This window comes from Diadema antillarum, unplaced genomic scaffold, assembly GCF_040938485.1.
Source record: "Diadema antillarum isolate AM-2024a unplaced genomic scaffold, OU_Dant_1.0 seq00000906_RagTag, whole genome shotgun sequence".
Classification (NCBI taxonomy): Eukaryota; Metazoa; Echinodermata; class Echinoidea; order Diadematoida; family Diadematidae; genus Diadema; species Diadema antillarum.
Window position 1 is genome coordinate 635,286 of NW_027271764.1, and position 18,234 is coordinate 653,519.

General features: G+C 38.9%; 1 protein-coding gene across 1 annotated transcript in view; it reads right to left on the bottom strand.

The window, feature by feature from the left end:
• Positions 1 to 1,083: 1,083 nt before the first annotated feature.
• Positions 1,084 to 18,234, bottom strand: part of LOC139741128 (suppressor APC domain-containing protein 2-like) — a 42,956-nt gene continuing 25,805 nt past the window's right edge. Inside the window, exons 3-6 of the mRNA XM_071651714.1 lie at positions 10,170 to 10,322; positions 7,726 to 7,818; positions 2,453 to 2,569; positions 1,084 to 1,732 (exon numbers count right to left, since the gene is read on the bottom strand). Of these exons, the coding sequence (XP_071507815.1) occupies positions 1,610 to 1,732; positions 2,453 to 2,569; positions 7,726 to 7,818; positions 10,170 to 10,322 (486 nt within the window). The 3' untranslated portion in view covers positions 1,084 to 1,609. The remainder of the gene's footprint in view (positions 1,733 to 2,452; positions 2,570 to 7,725; positions 7,819 to 10,169; positions 10,323 to 18,234) is intronic.

Consider the following 18,234-nt stretch of genomic DNA (forward strand, 5'->3'; position numbering starts at 1 on the left):
ACAGCATGACAAGTATGTATGCCTAGTACTGTAAAAGTGGAAATTTTCATGGTGTTGAACTTTTCGCCCATTTTGTGCAACCAGAAACCAGCGCGAAAATAATATTTTGCTTGCCCTATGTTCCTGTGCGTGATGTCTTGATTCTGCAGAATTAAAAACACACGTAACTCTTCTCACCCGGCCAAGCGCGAAAAATTAGTCGCGCGAAAATATCCACTTTTACAGCATTCCACTGGCTTTGATGTTTTAATACATGCTTCAAGTTGCTCTCTGTAGAGTTTGGATATGGTGACCGAAGAAGTGGTTCGTAATTTGAACAATTTTAAGGTGCATTTCAGAGGAAATGTTGAAATCCTATATGGCACTAAGTGGTGACATGGCATAACAAATCCATCCATTTTTTTCTTTAAATGCCTTCTCATCAATGTCCCATGATCTTGAATATGAATGACAGTATCTCATAAAAAGGTTTCATTTAATCATCTTGCACACATTTGCGCATAATTTTCCTCGGCAGTTTAGCACTTGAATGCTAAATCTTACATATTAAGTCATTGGCTAATGATAACTTCTCCATGGCAAGAAGCATGGGTAAAATGTTTCTTCTCCATCCATAACAACTCCTTGATTTGAACCTAAGATGTTTTGATTAAGAGTCTAGAGCCATAACCACTATACCACTGTGCTCCCACTAGATTTTGTCATTGATATTACCATAGAGCATGACCATTGTCATACTTGCACATATATAAGACTTTCCCATCATTGCTTGCACCCATGGCTTACTTTGGTAATTGACTTCGAACTTTACAGGAACAAATTCTGCTAATCTCTCATTTACAGGGATGGAAACTTGTGCATGTGCATGTGTCATGTTTATGATACAAGATATGATTTAAAAGAAAAATATTGATCCTACTTCTGCAGCTCACGGTGCATTGTCATAACAAAACAGTAACTCTCTACCCCCCCCCAAAAAAAACAAAAACATGTTTTCAAACATTGTTGAGAATTCAAATTGGCTATCTCAAATGAATCCTGGTTTATTACTATCACTATTCCTTTTTTTTTGGGGGGGGGGGGGGGGGGGGGGCAAAAGGCAGCAATGTCGATAACGCTGTTTAACCAACACAGCTGACAAGGGGTGGGGAAAATTGGTTATCTACACACCATGCTGTAATAATCAACAAAGTTGTTTGGTTTCAAAGGAAAAAAATTGAAATCTTAACAAGAGTATTCTAATTCTTCTATGTATTCTACGTGACAAAAAAAAAAAAATTTTTTCATAGAATTTCAATGGTGCCGCTGGTCATTCCATTGGTCTCATGACGTTAGGACCGGGTTTCCTGTTTGGCAGTGCAAGCATCCATCCATAAGAGAGCTGGACATGGTCAGAGTGACTCTCAAGCATGGTCATGTCCCATTGTCCATATTTCTTTTTTTCTTCTTCTTCTTCTTTTTTTCACTTGTGTCTTGGTCATTGAGAGACACCATAGAGCCCCACATAGCACTTCCTAGTTGGCTATGGCCGCTCTGCTATAGTTCTATGGAGGTCCGTTATGTCTTTGCAGGATTTTTTTTTTTGGCGATGAACGAGGAAGACTTTCTCTCACAGGAATGTGGTGTTGTCGGGCAGGTCGCGTTGCCGACCCCTCGCTTCAAACAGCTGCCTTATGAGGGCAGCCTTCTCCTGCTCTAGCTCTGCAATCCGCTCACTTCTTTCTGAGACCTCCTATAAGCATAGGAAAACAAGGGAGTTAAAAAGATGAACAATAAAATTAGAAACTGACAGCATTACATTACTCAAAATGTTGATGGTAACAAAAGAACATCAACAGCACAACACAAAATTCCATCTACTTTTACTGGGACATTACAATCATCAAACATAATTATTGTATCTAAATCATTTTTTTGAGTGTGTGCATATGATTCTGCACACAATTCTAGTCAAACAAGCAAGCTCAAACAGCAAATACACAACAAATGCTGATAGCTTACACCTTATAATTTGGAATTCACATTTATCACACTAAACTTTTATTGGTTCATTTTTGTTAACTTGTTTGTTTCTGGTGGACAACATGCCGAATGGGATCACATGACAACCTATAACATTGGGGTACTCAATTTATAGTCACTACCATGCATTTACTTGTGAAATGTAAGGACAATGCTTGTTTGAAATTAAATAATATACAAGGAGAAGGTCTATCCATTTTCTTCATGAGACTACCCCCCAAAAAAAAAAAAATTACAAGGACTTTTCAACAACTTACAGAAGCAGTGCCAATGTCAAATTCATCTTGTGTAAACATTTCAAAGAACCTGCTATAAATATAAACTATGACTACATATATTGCTGCTTGCCAATGCTATATATTCTTTCTTTCCCTGATATTCCCCCCCCCCCCTGTTTGTTCTGAGATCAAAGTTTCTTCGCATGACTTACCTCCGTGAGTAACTTGTTCTGCTGCTTGAGTTTGTCGACCAGGAGCGGTGGGACCGCCGCGCTCTTTGGACCGTTACGTTCCCTGTTGATTGCCAAGTTCATGTGGTTGGGAAAACCCTGCAGGCACGGGGAACAAACAGATGGAGAGTAAAAGCAGGAGAGCCCCCACATGACTGCCCTTGAGTACCACTTGACTCCTATGAGAGCTACTGTCGGCAAACAATCTTGTTTTATCTTTTATTTGATTTCTCAGTACTTGCACTATTTACAATGCAAAATAGCACTGGATTCTCAAAGCAATGTTTTAGTTTTGGTCGAAAAGGGAATTCGGGTTTCCAACATTTTTGTATGATAATGAGAAACCTCTTACGAAATATAAAAGAGCACACAATTCTACGATAAATTTACAGTTTATTTGATGAAAATCAGTTTTGAAATGGCTGAGAAATCAAGAAAACAAAGTAAAATAAAGTGGTCCTAATAAAAGGTGGGTCCCACCTTTGATTAGGATTGCTCTGCTTTTGGATACCTCGGCCATTTCAAAACCAATTTTCATCGAATAAACTTTGAACTCCTCTTAAAATGGTATGCTCTGTCAAATTTCATAAGAGGCTTCTCATTGTCTCACAAAAAGAGTTGGAAACCTAGAGTCCCACCTCAACCAAAACTATATCATCCCTTTAAGGTGGTGATTGCAAAGTTTCTCTATCAGGAGGAGCTCAGCTCAGAAAACCGGCAGTAACCTTTTTTTCAGTGTTAAATCCCATGCTTGCATGATTCAGTATAATCAATATTTCAAAGATGCCAGTCCAATATTGGTGAAAATGAAAAGATGCTTGGAATCTGAGACAAGTGGTTATGCATTTAACAGCTCATAGGTAGCTGCCACATTCAAAGAGGGGAATCATAAATCTACGACTACTGGATACAAGTTCAACAGCTCACGGGTGAATAGCTGTCACATTTAGCGAGGGTAATAATTCCAAACCATGCATCGAATGTCCTTTTCTTTCCTTCTCTGCATGGACTTTCAGTAACATAAATCTTTGTGTCACAGGGATGAATCCCATACTAGATTTAAACCAAGTTTCGCTGGCACCTCGGAAATCATTTCATCACATCTACACACCACATCAAGGCTGGACGAATCTCCTGAACGGAATCCAACAGACTGTCACTTGCGGGTGAAGAGGTCACATGCTATTGTATGAATAAACATTCCATTCCACCCACGGTCCACTGGATAAACAGTTAGCATCTCAGCCAATGCATTTCAAGGACTACAGGTAAATGCACCCTAATATTTTCTAATTGTGGACTGTAATTGCCTGATTTGTATAGCAATTCATGATTTCCTTCTGTATATTTATAGAACTGTTGTATCATACCAGCTAATCAAAGAAGGGGGGGGGGGGAGAAAAGATCAGCACAATTCTGAGGATATTTTCCCACAAGTTATCAAAAAGATTTTTGATAACCGAGACTTCTACTGTCAGTTTGATAGGACTCAGGACTACTAACACACATGTTAACATCCTGCTTCATCACAGGGTAAAACATTGAAATATGAATGTGAATAATCCTCAGAAGAACACATCAAAACTGCAATGAAAGATGGCAAGATGATTTATGCAGAGTGTTGTCTAAAAATAAAACTTTGGGAAAGTGTCAAGAGCCGACAACTCCTAGTTCTTTCCACACATGGATCCTTTCTGCGGTGGAAACCAATGCACGAACATGCACCAACATATCATTTGTTCCACGAATTCACCTATAAAAACCATTAGGTCGTAACCAAAGAATATTCCTTTTTACCAAAAAAAAAAAAAACATTGCCCGTGTTATGGGTAACATACCACTCTATCTTCTGTTTAGTTTTCACACGCTGTTTGAAGACGGGCGAGCGGCTGCATGGCTGACTGCGACGCTATGTCAACAGCGCGGGGCATCAATGTGTTTTGCTCTCATCCATTCTTTCTCTCTCTCTCCCTCTCAGTTCTTTGTCTCTGAGATAATACCTCCATCACTATGCCAAAATGACTGTCAAGCATTACATCAATCTCTTTCAACTGGTTTATTTTCTGAACAATGTGACCCGCTTTTAAATGTCACGGATGCTGCATCATGTGTGAACTCGTTGGACGGTCTTTCGAGCTCTTTTCTAAAAACAATGAATTTATGTCACAAAAGAACCTTAAATGATGTCACACCCCAGGGAAAATATTTCAGAACATTGAAAGAAAGAGAGGAGATCTGCTGAAGAAGAAAAGCCGTCAAATATTTTGTGACTGTAAGAGGTATATGCATGATTGATTAGGGTGTGGATCTTCCTTCATTTAATACCAGCTAAATACTTCTACTTATTTACAGATGACAGTTAAAATCCACTGAAATATTTGTGAACACTGCCATTTACTAGCAGCGTGGACAATCATGAAAGAAAAATGGACAAAATAACATAGAGAAAAGACAAGACAGAAGATTTTTTTTAAAAGGGAGGTAAAACAAGAAGCAGAAAAAGATGAAGAAGAGGAAGAAATTGGAGAAGCAGAAAAAGAAGGCAAAGAAAGAAAAGAAGAAGCACTTCATTAGCGTACATAGCTGATGTTTGAAATATTGTGAATTGAATCTTATCACAATGATAAACCAACTGCAAAGGCAATCTGTCATTTCTGTGTGTCACATGCAGCTATGTGCAAGGTGCTTGAAAGTATTCCTGTCCAATATCACAGGACTCACAACATAGAACTGGCCAACACTGATGAGAACGTGGGAATATATAGCTGGACCAATCCATGTCGATCACGGGTAATCCTATTCAAGCAGCTGATTACCCTGCTAATAAATGTTGCAGTCCCCTACAGTGCAAGCTACCAATACGTGAGTGAGTTCCCCCAATAACAGGGCTCTTCATGGCCCATTAAGCAGCTTAACAGTCGAGCAGGTCCAGCTGGGTCATTTTCAGTTTCGATATATGGCATAATATTTTTTTTCCCCTTCTATTCCCAACACGCCACTGATGGCTCTGCAATGACACTGGTATACCTCACTTTTATGTTGTTTATCAACTACTTTTTTTATTTCTTTATCTCATTCTCTTTGTCTCAATATTTTAGCTAAAAATAGGCACTAGTTGTTGTGTATTTCGACTTGCTATTGATCTTCCAAGGGCTTTGCAGCTGGGTAGTGTAAACCAAACGGGCAGCTGCTTCTTGAGGGCAATTATGAAATACCGAAGGTCTCATAAGAGGGACCATTGAAGGCAGAGAATTCTTAAAGGTATGCCTCACTGGACTCTTTGTCTATTCTTATCTCTTTCTAATTCACTTTTGTTTTGTTTTCTCTATCTCAACCCCCCACCCCCCCCCTTCTCATGAAAATGCCTTTTATGGATTCATATCATCCTTCACATTTCCTTTCTATTCTTACCACTATTGTAACTGTGCCTTGATGTGTGTCGACATACTTTTAATTGCCAAATAGACTGAAATCTATTGATTTTGCTGCTTTCTTTTATACATTGCATCAGTTAATACCGTTTATCCCATATTTCTAAAAATTTGATGATCAAAATATTCTTCCTGTACTGTGACATTACTTTTTTCCCTACTGTAACATTTCCTCAGATAGCAAATGAAAAGTTTAGCAATGCTAAAATTTCACACATATTTCAAGTCATTGTAGCATTTACAGTATTACATTTTATCCACTTATAGTACAATTCAGGCTTTCCATTACAACCACTGATTTGGTCCTCTGTGTTAAACAGTTCATCACTCTCTTTCCTCTTCTATTTGCTATATCCTGAAAATTGTTTTCATTGTAATCGTACCTTCTGTGGATACAGGCCGAAAGATCTTAAATGAAATCATATCACTAAATCAAACATAACTAGTTTCTACCATCAATTACAAATTCAGTATGCATGACAAAGATTTTGTGCCCAGTTTCAAGTTTTTTCCTGCAGCTGAGCCCTTAAAAATGCAGTCAACTAAACTCAACTCCTAATCTTCATCCCTCTGTCTGTCTCTTCATTTCTAGTCATATAAATATCTGTCTATTTATTCATCTATCTATCTATTTATCTATCGAGCAAACTATGTATCCGTCTGTTCTCTCATCTGATCTTTCTCTTGAGTTATCTGCACTATCGTCACACATATCGGAAGCTTTTTGCAGGGTAGAAGAATATATGAAAATAGGTTTTGCGCTTTATCAATTGATATTGTTATTATTATCATTATCTGTCTATTCAATCTATCTTTCTTTCTACTTGTCTGGCTGTTTGTCTGTCTGTCTGTCTGTCTGTCTCCCTGCCTATCTACTGTATATATCTAAACTGAGAACACCTCTTTCATCCCTTACCAACTTATTTTTGACCAGATGATATGCATTCTTTTTATCTTCTCTTGTCCCTACATTCTCCTGTACATGGCTTTATACATGCACTCTTAACTTAGCACTGGTATCTCTTGAATCAAAGCCCCTGATTATTATCAATATCTGGTTGCCAGGCAACGACGTCTCAGGGCTTGAAGACACACCGTAACTTTTGGGCATCGCAGAGCAGCAGACCAATCTGTCCAATCAGGCTTGTCAACTATGTTTCATCGGGCTGCACAGCGGAGGGAGGAAATGAGCTTCGCAGGCATGCAGATTCGATTGCCCTCGTCTGGCGCCCGAAGGCCAGAGCCGTCACGGGCACACGATCACACATCTTTCCCCCTGGAAGCGCCCAAATCAGAGCTAAAGTATCCTGTGATTAGGCTTAATGATCACTCTGATTTGGTAGTCCCAGTCTCAAGGGGCATACGTAGAATCCAGCGGAAGCTTGGATGGGCCTGGTGTTGTGCTAAATATTTGTCCGCGTTTCATATGTGTCTCACGGATACCTCAATTTGTAAGAGTTTTGAATAACTATCTACTGAATGTAAACTCTGATGAAGTAACATATCTTTAGTGATACTCTACAATTAATAATTCTACTTAACAAATTACTCCAATCTGCCTACTATGTAAAGAAACACAGATCTTCTTTAAGAAAAAATAAAGAGAAAAGGAAAGACGATTCCCTGTGTGATGTCTTCATGTCTCAGCACTAAATATACAACTTATGCAATAATTACCTTACAGAGTTGTAAACTCTTTTGAGTAATGGATGAGCAGCATCGTAAATTAAGTGAACAGAGACACTGAAAATAGCAACTTTCGTTTACACCATGATTGAAAGTACCCACTACCACCAGCATCGTGCTCCCTTTGATGAAACCAACCTTTTCTGGGGTAGCAATGAGTGCCCTGAGTTGTCGGTTGACCTCTGTGATACGGGTCGTCCTGTATGTCACCAGGTCTTGATGGTTGATGTCCTAAAAGGTGGAAACAGAGCGATGACATAACCAGGGTTATCAAAGGTCTCCATAGCACCAGACGAAGCTTAAAGGACAAGTTCACCTTCATAGACATGTGGGTTGAGTGAATGCAGCAATATCAGTAGAACACATCAGTGAGAGTTTGAGCAAAATCGGACAATCCGTTAAAAAGTTATGAATTTTTGAAGTTTCTGCTCAGTCACGGCTGGATGAAAAGACTACTGTAGCTTGTGATGTCACATGAGTACAACGATATAAAGAAAGAATAAAGAAAATTCAACAAATTTCCATTTTTCTCCAATAACAAAAGAACACTCGACTTCTCTCTTTCAGAAGGCAGGGGGAATAATATTACCCTTAACATACGTCAGTAGCAAGTCGAAGAACTGTGCACTTTATTCAAAAAGTAAAGTTTTGTGAAATTCTCTTTTTATTTTCCTTATACAGTTGTACGCATGTGACATCATACACTGTAGTAGTCTTCTCTTCCAGCAGTGACTGCGCAGATACTTAAAATATTCGTAACTTTTGAACAGATTGTCCAATTTTCCTCAAACTTTCACTGATGTGTTCTGCTAATATTGCTGCATTCTCTCAATCCTTATGTATATGAAGGTGAACTTGTCCTTTAAAGGGTGTGTACAGTTCTGGTCGAGGTGAGGATTTAGCTTTTAACGTCTTGCGAGATATTCAGAAACCACTCTATGAGATGTCAAAGAGCATGCAATTCTAAGGGGTATCAAAAGTTTATTTGATGAAAATCGGTTTGAAATGGCTGAGATATCCAAAAACAAGGTGAAACAAAGAGATCATAACGTTGTGGCCTGTCGCCTTTTATCATTATCACTTTTTTGGATATCTCAGCCACTTGAAAACCAATTTTCATCAAATAAACGTTGAATCCTTCTTAAAGGGCATGGCTAGTAACCGATCAGTGGGAATCAGTGGGAATGCTGAGGGATGATTGTTCCAATCCTTTTGGGATTCATTTAAGAGTACATTACATATCTACTGTTGTGTGAAAATTGTTTGCTTCGGAACGGTCTCATATTCAAGTAATATGCAGATTAATGCCCCGTCACTGACCAGGCACGCTAACCTGGAAACATTAAACTGCGCATTACTCGAATATGAGACCATTCTGAAGCAAATAATTTTCACACAACAATAGATATATAATGTACTCTTAAATGAATCCCACAAGGATTGGAACAATCATCCTCCAGCATTTCCACTGATTCCCACTGATCAGTTACTAGCCATCCCCTTTAAACTTACATGCTCTTTCATATTTCATAAGAGGTTTCTCATTATCTCACTTAAGAATGTTCAAAACATGAATCCCCACCTCAACCAGTACTGTACAGTCCCTTTAAAGTAAAGACTCCAGACTTGCGGCACCACAACCCTCTCCAATTCTGCTGTGACTTTGGTCTTCACTTTTGGCATTTCAAGTTAAGGGAGTACTTTTATCTCATGTTTGGCATCCTTAACTCCCTTGAACCCTCCTGCTAAACCCATAACCTCCTCCATCCTACACTTGGGTGAACTTAAGTGGCAGAATAGATCTAGAAATACACATTTCCCCTGACAATATCTTTCTCCAGGCTAAGCACAGTGCGCATGGGAAAACCTCTTTGTGCTTCTCCTCATACACAGTTCTGATTCACATGCCCCAATACTTTTCCCAAGTGTCCTCCACATCCCTGTCACCATGGCAACAGCAATATCTGCCTTTTCCTCCTCCTCTTCTTTCTCTTCTCACTCTTTCTTCCCTGACTCTTCCACTTCCTTCATTCTTTCTTGTTCCTCCTTTTTAACATCCTCTTTTCCCCTCCTCCCCTTCTTTCTTTTCACTCCTTCTACCATGACTCTCTCTTTCCCTTCATCCCTTCTTGTTCCTTCTCCTTTTTAACTTCCTCTTTTTAATTTTCCTCTCTTCCTCCACCTCTTCTCACTCCTTCAACCTGGACTCTCTCTTTTCCTTTATCTCATGTTGTTCCTCCTCCTTTTTACTCTTCTCTTTTTAATTTTCCTCTCTTCCTGCCCCTCTTCTTCTCACTCCTATCCTGGATCTCCTTTTCCTCCATATCTTCTTGTACCATCTCCTTTTTAACCTTTTTGTCCTCTCCTCCTCTGCCTCTTCTTCTCACTCCTTCTCTGAATCTTCCTCTTCCTTCATAACTTCTTCTTCCTCCTCCTTTTTAACCTCTTCTTTGTTCTTCTTCCCTCTCTTCTATCAGTCCTTCTTCTGCCCTCTCCTCTTGATCTCCCTTCTTTTTTCTCTTTCTCTCTCATCCTCCTTCTTCTCTCCCTCCTTCTCCTTCTCCTCCTCCTCTCCCTCCTACCTCAGAATAATCCACTTGAGCCTTGTTGAGTCTGTCCTGTCGTTCCTTGATGTCGGCCAGCTGCTGGCGGTACCAGTCCCGTGCGAGCTCCAGAGCCTCTAGACCATGGAGAAAGGTGTCCCGTTCTTGCTCCAGTTGCTTCATTCGCTTCAGCTGCAGGGCGAGCGGGAGATCATAACATACCATTATACAAAATGATTTGACACGGAGTATATATCTCTTTATCAGCCTGTTCACATTTCAATCCCTACATTGTTCCATGAATAAAGTATCAGCAACAATTCACTATATATGGATTACTCTTGGTCTAGACATCGCTGGGTGAAATGCATTTTCCCCTTTTCCTCATGGGACATATAAATGCTTATTTGGTATTTGTCCTCATTATTTGATTCAAATCATCACAAAACAAGTGAATAGTTTTATCAGATTTTGTCAAACAAATACAAAAAGCGTTCTTTTCTTGATGAGATGATGAATAACATATCTATGATTAATCATGTCATGATGTCAAACCATAGTAGTACATAATGATATACTTGTGCTAAAAGGCATGGTGTCTTAAAAAGTGATCATGCCTTCACATTACTTCTTCACTGGCTTTAAAAGAAAATACGAGGGAAAATTTCACATTTATACATACAAAAATAACTCTTGTTCTAGAATCCTGATTCAAAGTGAGGAAGACAACTTCATTATATTCTTGTACATATTTTAGTCTCCATCTAGCCACAATCATTCTAGATTTCAATATATTTTAAGGCAACAAGATCAAGGGAAGTGTATCATTGCTCGTTTTGAAAAGCAAAGAGACTGCTTGCAATCAATAACACTTTGAAAGTTTGGGAATCGGTCAGGATATAATTGAGAATAGGGAGGATGAATAAACGATAGAAAAAAAAAGAAAAAAAGAGAGTAATATTTGAACAAGTCTAGACACGCATGGTGAGATTATGCTATCTCATTAACCCAACATCCCTGGGACCTCTACGGATGACCAACTTCATTCTCTTCCGACTATTTTATATTTCATAAGCCTCCCTCGTGAGACCACTGTGCACTTTGTATTTTGCCACAATTCATCCGGTTTACAATGTCTTTCCCTACTTCACTGACCCCTGTCAGAGGAAAAAGGAACAACATCAATGACAAAAAAAAAGGAGCCTGATCTGCGGATGTGAGATAATTGATGTTAAATGCTGCCGCTGACTTCTGTCATATGCAGCATCGCATGCTATGAAAAAAAAAATGAAGAAAAAAAAACGCTGTAGCGTCTACCGAGGGTAGCGGTAGTTATTATTTAGAGCACTTTGACTGAAACCCAGACAAGAGAGAAATCAATAGGCTAATCTCCTTTGTGGAGCGGTGCTCGCCGTACAAGAGAAATCGATGCATAACGCTTGTCATTGACTCCGATCGATATGCAGCTAGAGTGTGGCCCAGGTGATCTTTGGGCCTTGTGGTGGTGCGGTCAGACGGAAGGACCTCAGGATGGACACGAGTCTTTGATGACCAGCGGGATATTTTTCCTTGATACAATTAATCGGAGGTATATCGGCAAAATTGCTCACTTGATTCTTCATCTGTGAATTAACAGCTCACTTCCATCAGCTGAGCTTTTGCAAAGCAAATTCCATATAATGAAACATTGTCTAGTAACAATTACTTGCCTTATTATCATCATTTCCCTTTCAGCTGAAGGAAAAATGTAGAGAAAAATTGTACGAAAGATACATTTATGATAATTTGTATACTCTCTCCCTGTATAAAGCAAAGAAGCAAACATACAAACAATCACACACTTCTTTGTCTCAATGCAATGTATTTCAAGTGCATGGGATAAGCACTGCTTACCCTATTCTTTCCTTGGTTCTATTAAAGGACAAGTTCACCTTCATAAACATAAGGATTGAGAAAATGCAACAATATTAGTAGAACACATCAGTGAAAGTTTGAGGAAAATTGGACTATCGATGCAAAAGTTATGAATTTTTTAAATTTTTGTGTTGGAACCGCTGGATGAGGAGACTACGACAGCTTGTGAGTCATATGCGTACAACAGTATAAAGAAAATGTAAAAGAAAATTCAACATATTTTCACTTTTTTCGAATAATAAAAGAGCACTTGACTTGCCTCTTTCTAAAGGCAGGGGGAATAATATTACCCATAACATGTGTCGGTAAGGAGTCAGGGGAATGTGTACTTTTTTCAAAAGATGGAATTTTGTGAAATTCTCTTTATATTTTCCTTATATTGTTGTACGCATGTGACATCTAAGTTATTCATACACAGCAGTAGTCTTCTCATCCAGCGGATACTGCACAAAAACTTCAAAAATTCATAACTTTTGAACGGATTGTCTGATTTTCCTCAAACTTTCAATGATGTGTTCTACTAATATTGCTACATTCTCTCAATTCTTATGTTTATGAAGGTGAACTTGTCCTTTAAACTTTGTTTCAACACTGCTCACTTGCAGTCATATAAACATAATACTATGCCACTTTAAGTTTTAATACATTCTGAATAGATTTTAAAAAAATGTTAATTTTCTCCCTTGAATGTCACTCATCATTAATCTATCTTACGCTGCATGATTTGAAAAAGTTACAGACTGAACTCTTGGATTTTGTGGTAACTTCATGAAATTCCTGATATCTTTTCACGTCTGGACAAGAGAATATCAAATCTTCCTGATTTGGGAATAATTTCTGGCCACTGAAATGCATATGTGACACACAAGTACCTTCCTAATTGCTATGTGGCATCTCCCTGATTCAAATATATGTGAATGCTGGCAGGCATGACTTTCGAAAATTGGTTTATTTTCAGAGCTATAGGCTTCCCTTTATCTAAGACAGACGAGGTGATTGCCTCATATTGATGGAAGGGCTTTGGCAAAGTGACTTGGACATGAGGCATCATTAGCAGCATTCACACTGACAGGAATTAGCGTGTACAAATTTCAAGATTTGCATCGCAATCCGTATCTTTGTTGTTTCCAGTACGGACATGAAAATCTCACTAGATATTAACACAATCCACATTGTGATCCAAATACCACAAAATTTTGTGATATTTGGGAATGATCACAATCTTTTGAGAAATTGCCCAATAATTTGCACTGCGGACAGTGTGTGACAGCTGGGGCAAATGTTAATCTCGAAAATTTTCTTTCCCATCATTCAAAAAATTTGCACAATCACAACGGCAAGGGTCACCGTTTCAATAGATTTCAAGCATTTGCAGTTTGGTCTGTTCTCAGTTTTAAGTCTGTTCCCAAGTTTTTTTCCAAACTTACAAAGAAACTTAGGAAGGGGGTGGGAGTATGCAAATGAGGATGAGATATGCAAATTTCTGATTTAGGAAGAAGTTGGTATTCTAGAATGCACTTAGGAAAGAATTTTAGGAAGATATTTAGGGAAGCTCCACCCCTGTCCTAAGTACGTTGTTAAGAATAGCAAGCTGCAAACACTGTGATATGCTTGCTTGTCATTCACTGCACGCACATGTACTTTGATACGCGAAATGAGCATGAGAAAGGGGACATGCCGTGCACATGTGTATTTGACCCTACGTCATAGTAATATGCGATTGTCATTGGTTGGTTCATTATGATACGGCATTTTGTATCGGCTTAAGAAAGGACGTGGGTGGGGATAAGGATGGCCTAATTTGCATTAAGAAGTTCCTAGGAAGAAATTTCAGAATGCCAATCTTGTCTTTCCTAGGCACTTCCTAAGTTTCTGATTTCGGAAGAAACTTAGGAAGAAACTTAGGAAGATTTTCAAAATACCAACCCTGGGTTCTTGGATTGTGATCAACGTCTGACTATTTTGTCTGTGTGAATGACACAAGTGTCATGGCATCTTATTCAGCCATGCACTTCAAACTCTCCTAGCAACGGCAGTGAAGACTTGGGACACAAAAGAGAAGAAATTGATTCAAACTGACAGGTCCATCACCGTACGTCAAAACTTATGACACCTCTCGGCAGCCGAAGCGTCAGTACGCGTATCAATATTCATAATACAAGAACGGAAAATACACTAATTATATACACAAGCGTTCCTACAAGTAATCAATACAGCCCCATTTAGGAGGGGTTGGTAATTTTGGGGTCTGCAGAGTAGCTTGGTGAGTGAGCAAAGGAAGCCGAAGGGGGAACCGCACAACGGTCATCAATGGATCTTTTGTTCTCTGCCCTTTTGTCTCCGGTCAGCTGATGTGAGTTAAAAAATGCCCTGTCCCTGGCCGCTCTGTTTTGTTTGTGGGGTGTCTCATGGGTACCATACACACGCTGTCTGGCTGCATGTCTGCATTATACATGTATAATGTCCATTTCTTGTTTGTTCCTTAGTTTTGTGAGAATGCGGTTTCTCGGCTCTTCCACGAATGTGTGTACTGTCTGGTCTGTGCTCTCATTATTGTCCATCCATCTCCTTGTTTTGTCTGTTCAAACTCTCCATGTGTTTGCCCAGCTGTCTGTTTGTCCCAAAGTCTGTTGATGAGTCAATTTGTCTGTTTATCTGTGTCTTTCTGAATACTTTTGTTCCTAACTGTCTTTCTACTCATTTGTTTTTCTGATTACCAATTAACCTGAATTGGTCAGAATCTGGAAAGAGTGAACAAATATCACCTAAGCATCATCTTTTGTCTTTTTTTTTTTCTTGTTTTAAAAAAAAAAACGTCTCCAAAAAGCATTCCTGTTAAAGAAGTTGAAACAAAAAAACAAAATGTCATATACTTCTTTTTCCTCTTCTTCTTCTTTTTCCTAACCTTAAAGCCTTAAAGGGTGTGTACAGTTCTGGTCGAGTTGAAGATTTAGCTTTTAACGTTTTGTGAGATATTCAGAGACCACTCTATGAGATGTCAAAGAGCATGCGGTTCTAAGGGGTATCAAAAGTTTATTCGATGAAAATCCATTTTGAAATGGCTGAGATATCCAAAAACAAGGTGAAACAAAGAGATACTAATAAAGTTGGGGCATGTCGCCTTTTATTATTAGCACTTTTGGGGATATCTCAGCCATTTGAAAACCAATTTTCGTCAAATAAACATGGAATCCTTCTTAAAATTACATGCTCTTTCATATTTCAGAAGAGGCTTTTCATTATCTCACTTAGGAATGTTCAAAACATGAATCCCTACCTCAACCAGTACTGTACAGTCCCTTTAAAGTGCCATGAGCATCTTTTTAATGCATTGTTGTGCTATAGAAGTATACTATAGACTACTATTATCATTATTAAATATTTTGAGAACAAAGACTAAAATACACCAACCTCTAAGAGATATGGACCACTATATAAGGTGCCTCTGGCAAACCAAAGAACAAAACTGGTTTCCGAGAAAATTGAACTACCTGCCCCATTCTTATACCAAACTCAACATATCTGACATCTACCTGCTCATGGACCCGTTTTAAAATATGGCAATAATTTCCAGTGTGGTTCTACTTTTGTTCGAGATTCATGCGCTTGTAGAGCATCTCGGTAACCTCACAAGAAAATGTACCATTAAAAACCACTGAGAAAAGGTTCTAATATTGAGGTTTTATTAAAGCATTTTTTAATTCATCATCATCTTAATAAGGGAGACTTCATATCACAGGTGGTCAAGGAAAGTAGGGACAACTTTTGATTGGACACAACTTTTGATGACTGAACAATTTGATTGAACTTGACTGGAATTGGACCGATGGTATGATATCTTTCCCCATCTATACACAAAGAGCAATCATGTGCTTGAAACATGTGATCATATCTGTGCAGATATTGATCAACACACTTGCGGAAGCTATTAACTAACAAGTTAGTTTTCAACCTAAACTTGTTATTTTTTACCAAGGGTTTGTCAAGGATTTATACTGATGAATTAAAAAAAACAACAAAAACAACAAAAACAATCATGATTCCCCACTCAGCTTCTTGAATGGATGCAGGACATAACTTCATTCTGCTGTCGCCTATTTTCTCAGAGTACTGGTTTTGGGATGGAAAACAAAGAAAGATATAGTGAATAAACTAGACACTGTCAAGATTAAAATATGATAGTAAGTACAGCAACTGTGACCCAGCTTGTTTGTACGATGCCTTTGTTTAGTCTCTGCTTCAGACCCTGATCCTCGCAATCATTTTCTCTACTCCAACTTCATTCTCCGTGTCACAATGTCATGCTCGACTCACATAGCGGTGGAGAGAAGTACAGCATGGCTGCACACCTACCACTTTTTCAACTGGCCCAACCTTGCTTGCCATATCGGACCAGAGGAAACCCAGTTTTTTCCATTTTTCTTGGTATGAACCTAAAATTTTCTGCCATTCCTGAAAAGTTACTAGTCCGATAGTGATTTTTCCCTGTTTGGGACCGTCCAACTGGTGCCAGTATTCAGCACTGACAACAGTTACTGCAAATTCACAAGTAAATGGCTGGAAGCGAGACTAGAATCAATACTCCCAATGGAGTCATTAACCCTGTAATCTTCAGTCCTTCCATGAAAGATGAGGTTCAATGACTGGCCACATGAAGTACAATGACTGCTGTTGTAGACTCCCCTATTTTCTTTTTCTTTTGGCCTTCTTCCTGCACAACTTTTGTTACTGCAAACCTCTCTGTACCAACCCTTCCTTTTTAAGAGGAAAGAAAGAAAAGGGGGTGAATGTTGTGGATGATCAATATCAATTAGAGTCTTGTGATTGTACAGCACGTAGATTACTGCTGTCAATGAAATTTTCCATGAATACCTTGAGGTTAATCGGACAAGATGGACGGATCAATGCACCCATCCCGTCAACAAAACAAGAGGAAACTGTACAAGGAGAAGCAAAACAAACCCTGTTGACCGTTCCCTGCTGTTTACTGTTTGGACGCTTGTCTTTTCCAGTGTGATAATCTTCATGGACGTGTTTGAGGTCTTTAGTCCAGTTCAGTTCAGTTTGCCATCCATTACAAACATTGCAAGGATGACATACAGCTATAGACAATATGGGCTCATATAGGGTATTCCAGCCACAGTCCCTTTCATTGAACAGACTTGGCAACGACTGATCAAACAAAAATACAAAAGAACACCCCAAAATGCACCAGACACTCATTACATGAATGGTGTAGACTTCAAGGAAGTACAGAAAAGATTGTGCCTACAGCTCATAAAAAGAGCTTCTAACATTTTACAAGGTTTTTAATACAAATTACAAATATTTGAGAAAATATTCACAGTCATTTTGATCACACACACGCAGACAGATAATCAACACACATATAAGCACAGAGGGATGATTGTATACAGCATACTCTTAAATTGTAGATCAAGGAAGAGACGGATAGAAAGAGAAGAAAAGGAGGGGTTTCTTACTCCCCTTTTAAGGACATTCACCTGTCCCAAAAGACACGTTTTACTGAGAAAATAAAACAGAATATAGAGTGTTTCATAGAACGAAAGGTCATTGAACCTAATGCTTCCCTTGAGCAGACTTGGAAACCAGTGATATCATTGTATATAAAAGAGGAAATTCTGCTTCAGAGACTCTTTACGGCAAACGTACACAAGGGTTATTGATCAATGGACATCCTAGTTCGTCAATGCAGGACAATTCGTCTGTTGTGTCCTGCCAGGTCCCAGTGTCGGGTAGACCACGTCACGCGAGCCTCAGCTCTGATTAGCTAAACGCAGTGGAAAACGTTTTCATTTGTTTAATTCATTCACGCCAGTGGTGAATAAGATATTGGTAGTCCTCATCATCTCTACCATTCAAAGAAGGATAATTCAGGTGAATGCCTTGGATTTCAATGATACAAGACTTTCATCTGATTATTATCAGAGCCGAGAGGGGATGGTCACTCCAAACAAGATACTCCTTCTTCCACTGGTTCCTGCTACCTGGTGAATGCACACTTGAGGAGTACATATTACGAGTTGTTGTGTACATCTGTTGATGTGCTTTGGTGTTTAGATGACACGACAACAGTTTGTTGGTGATACCTGCTGGAATGGATCAACTTTCATCCTTTTTCCTGTTTACATACTGGTGCAGGAATACCCTATGGAGAGCCCATCTCCTG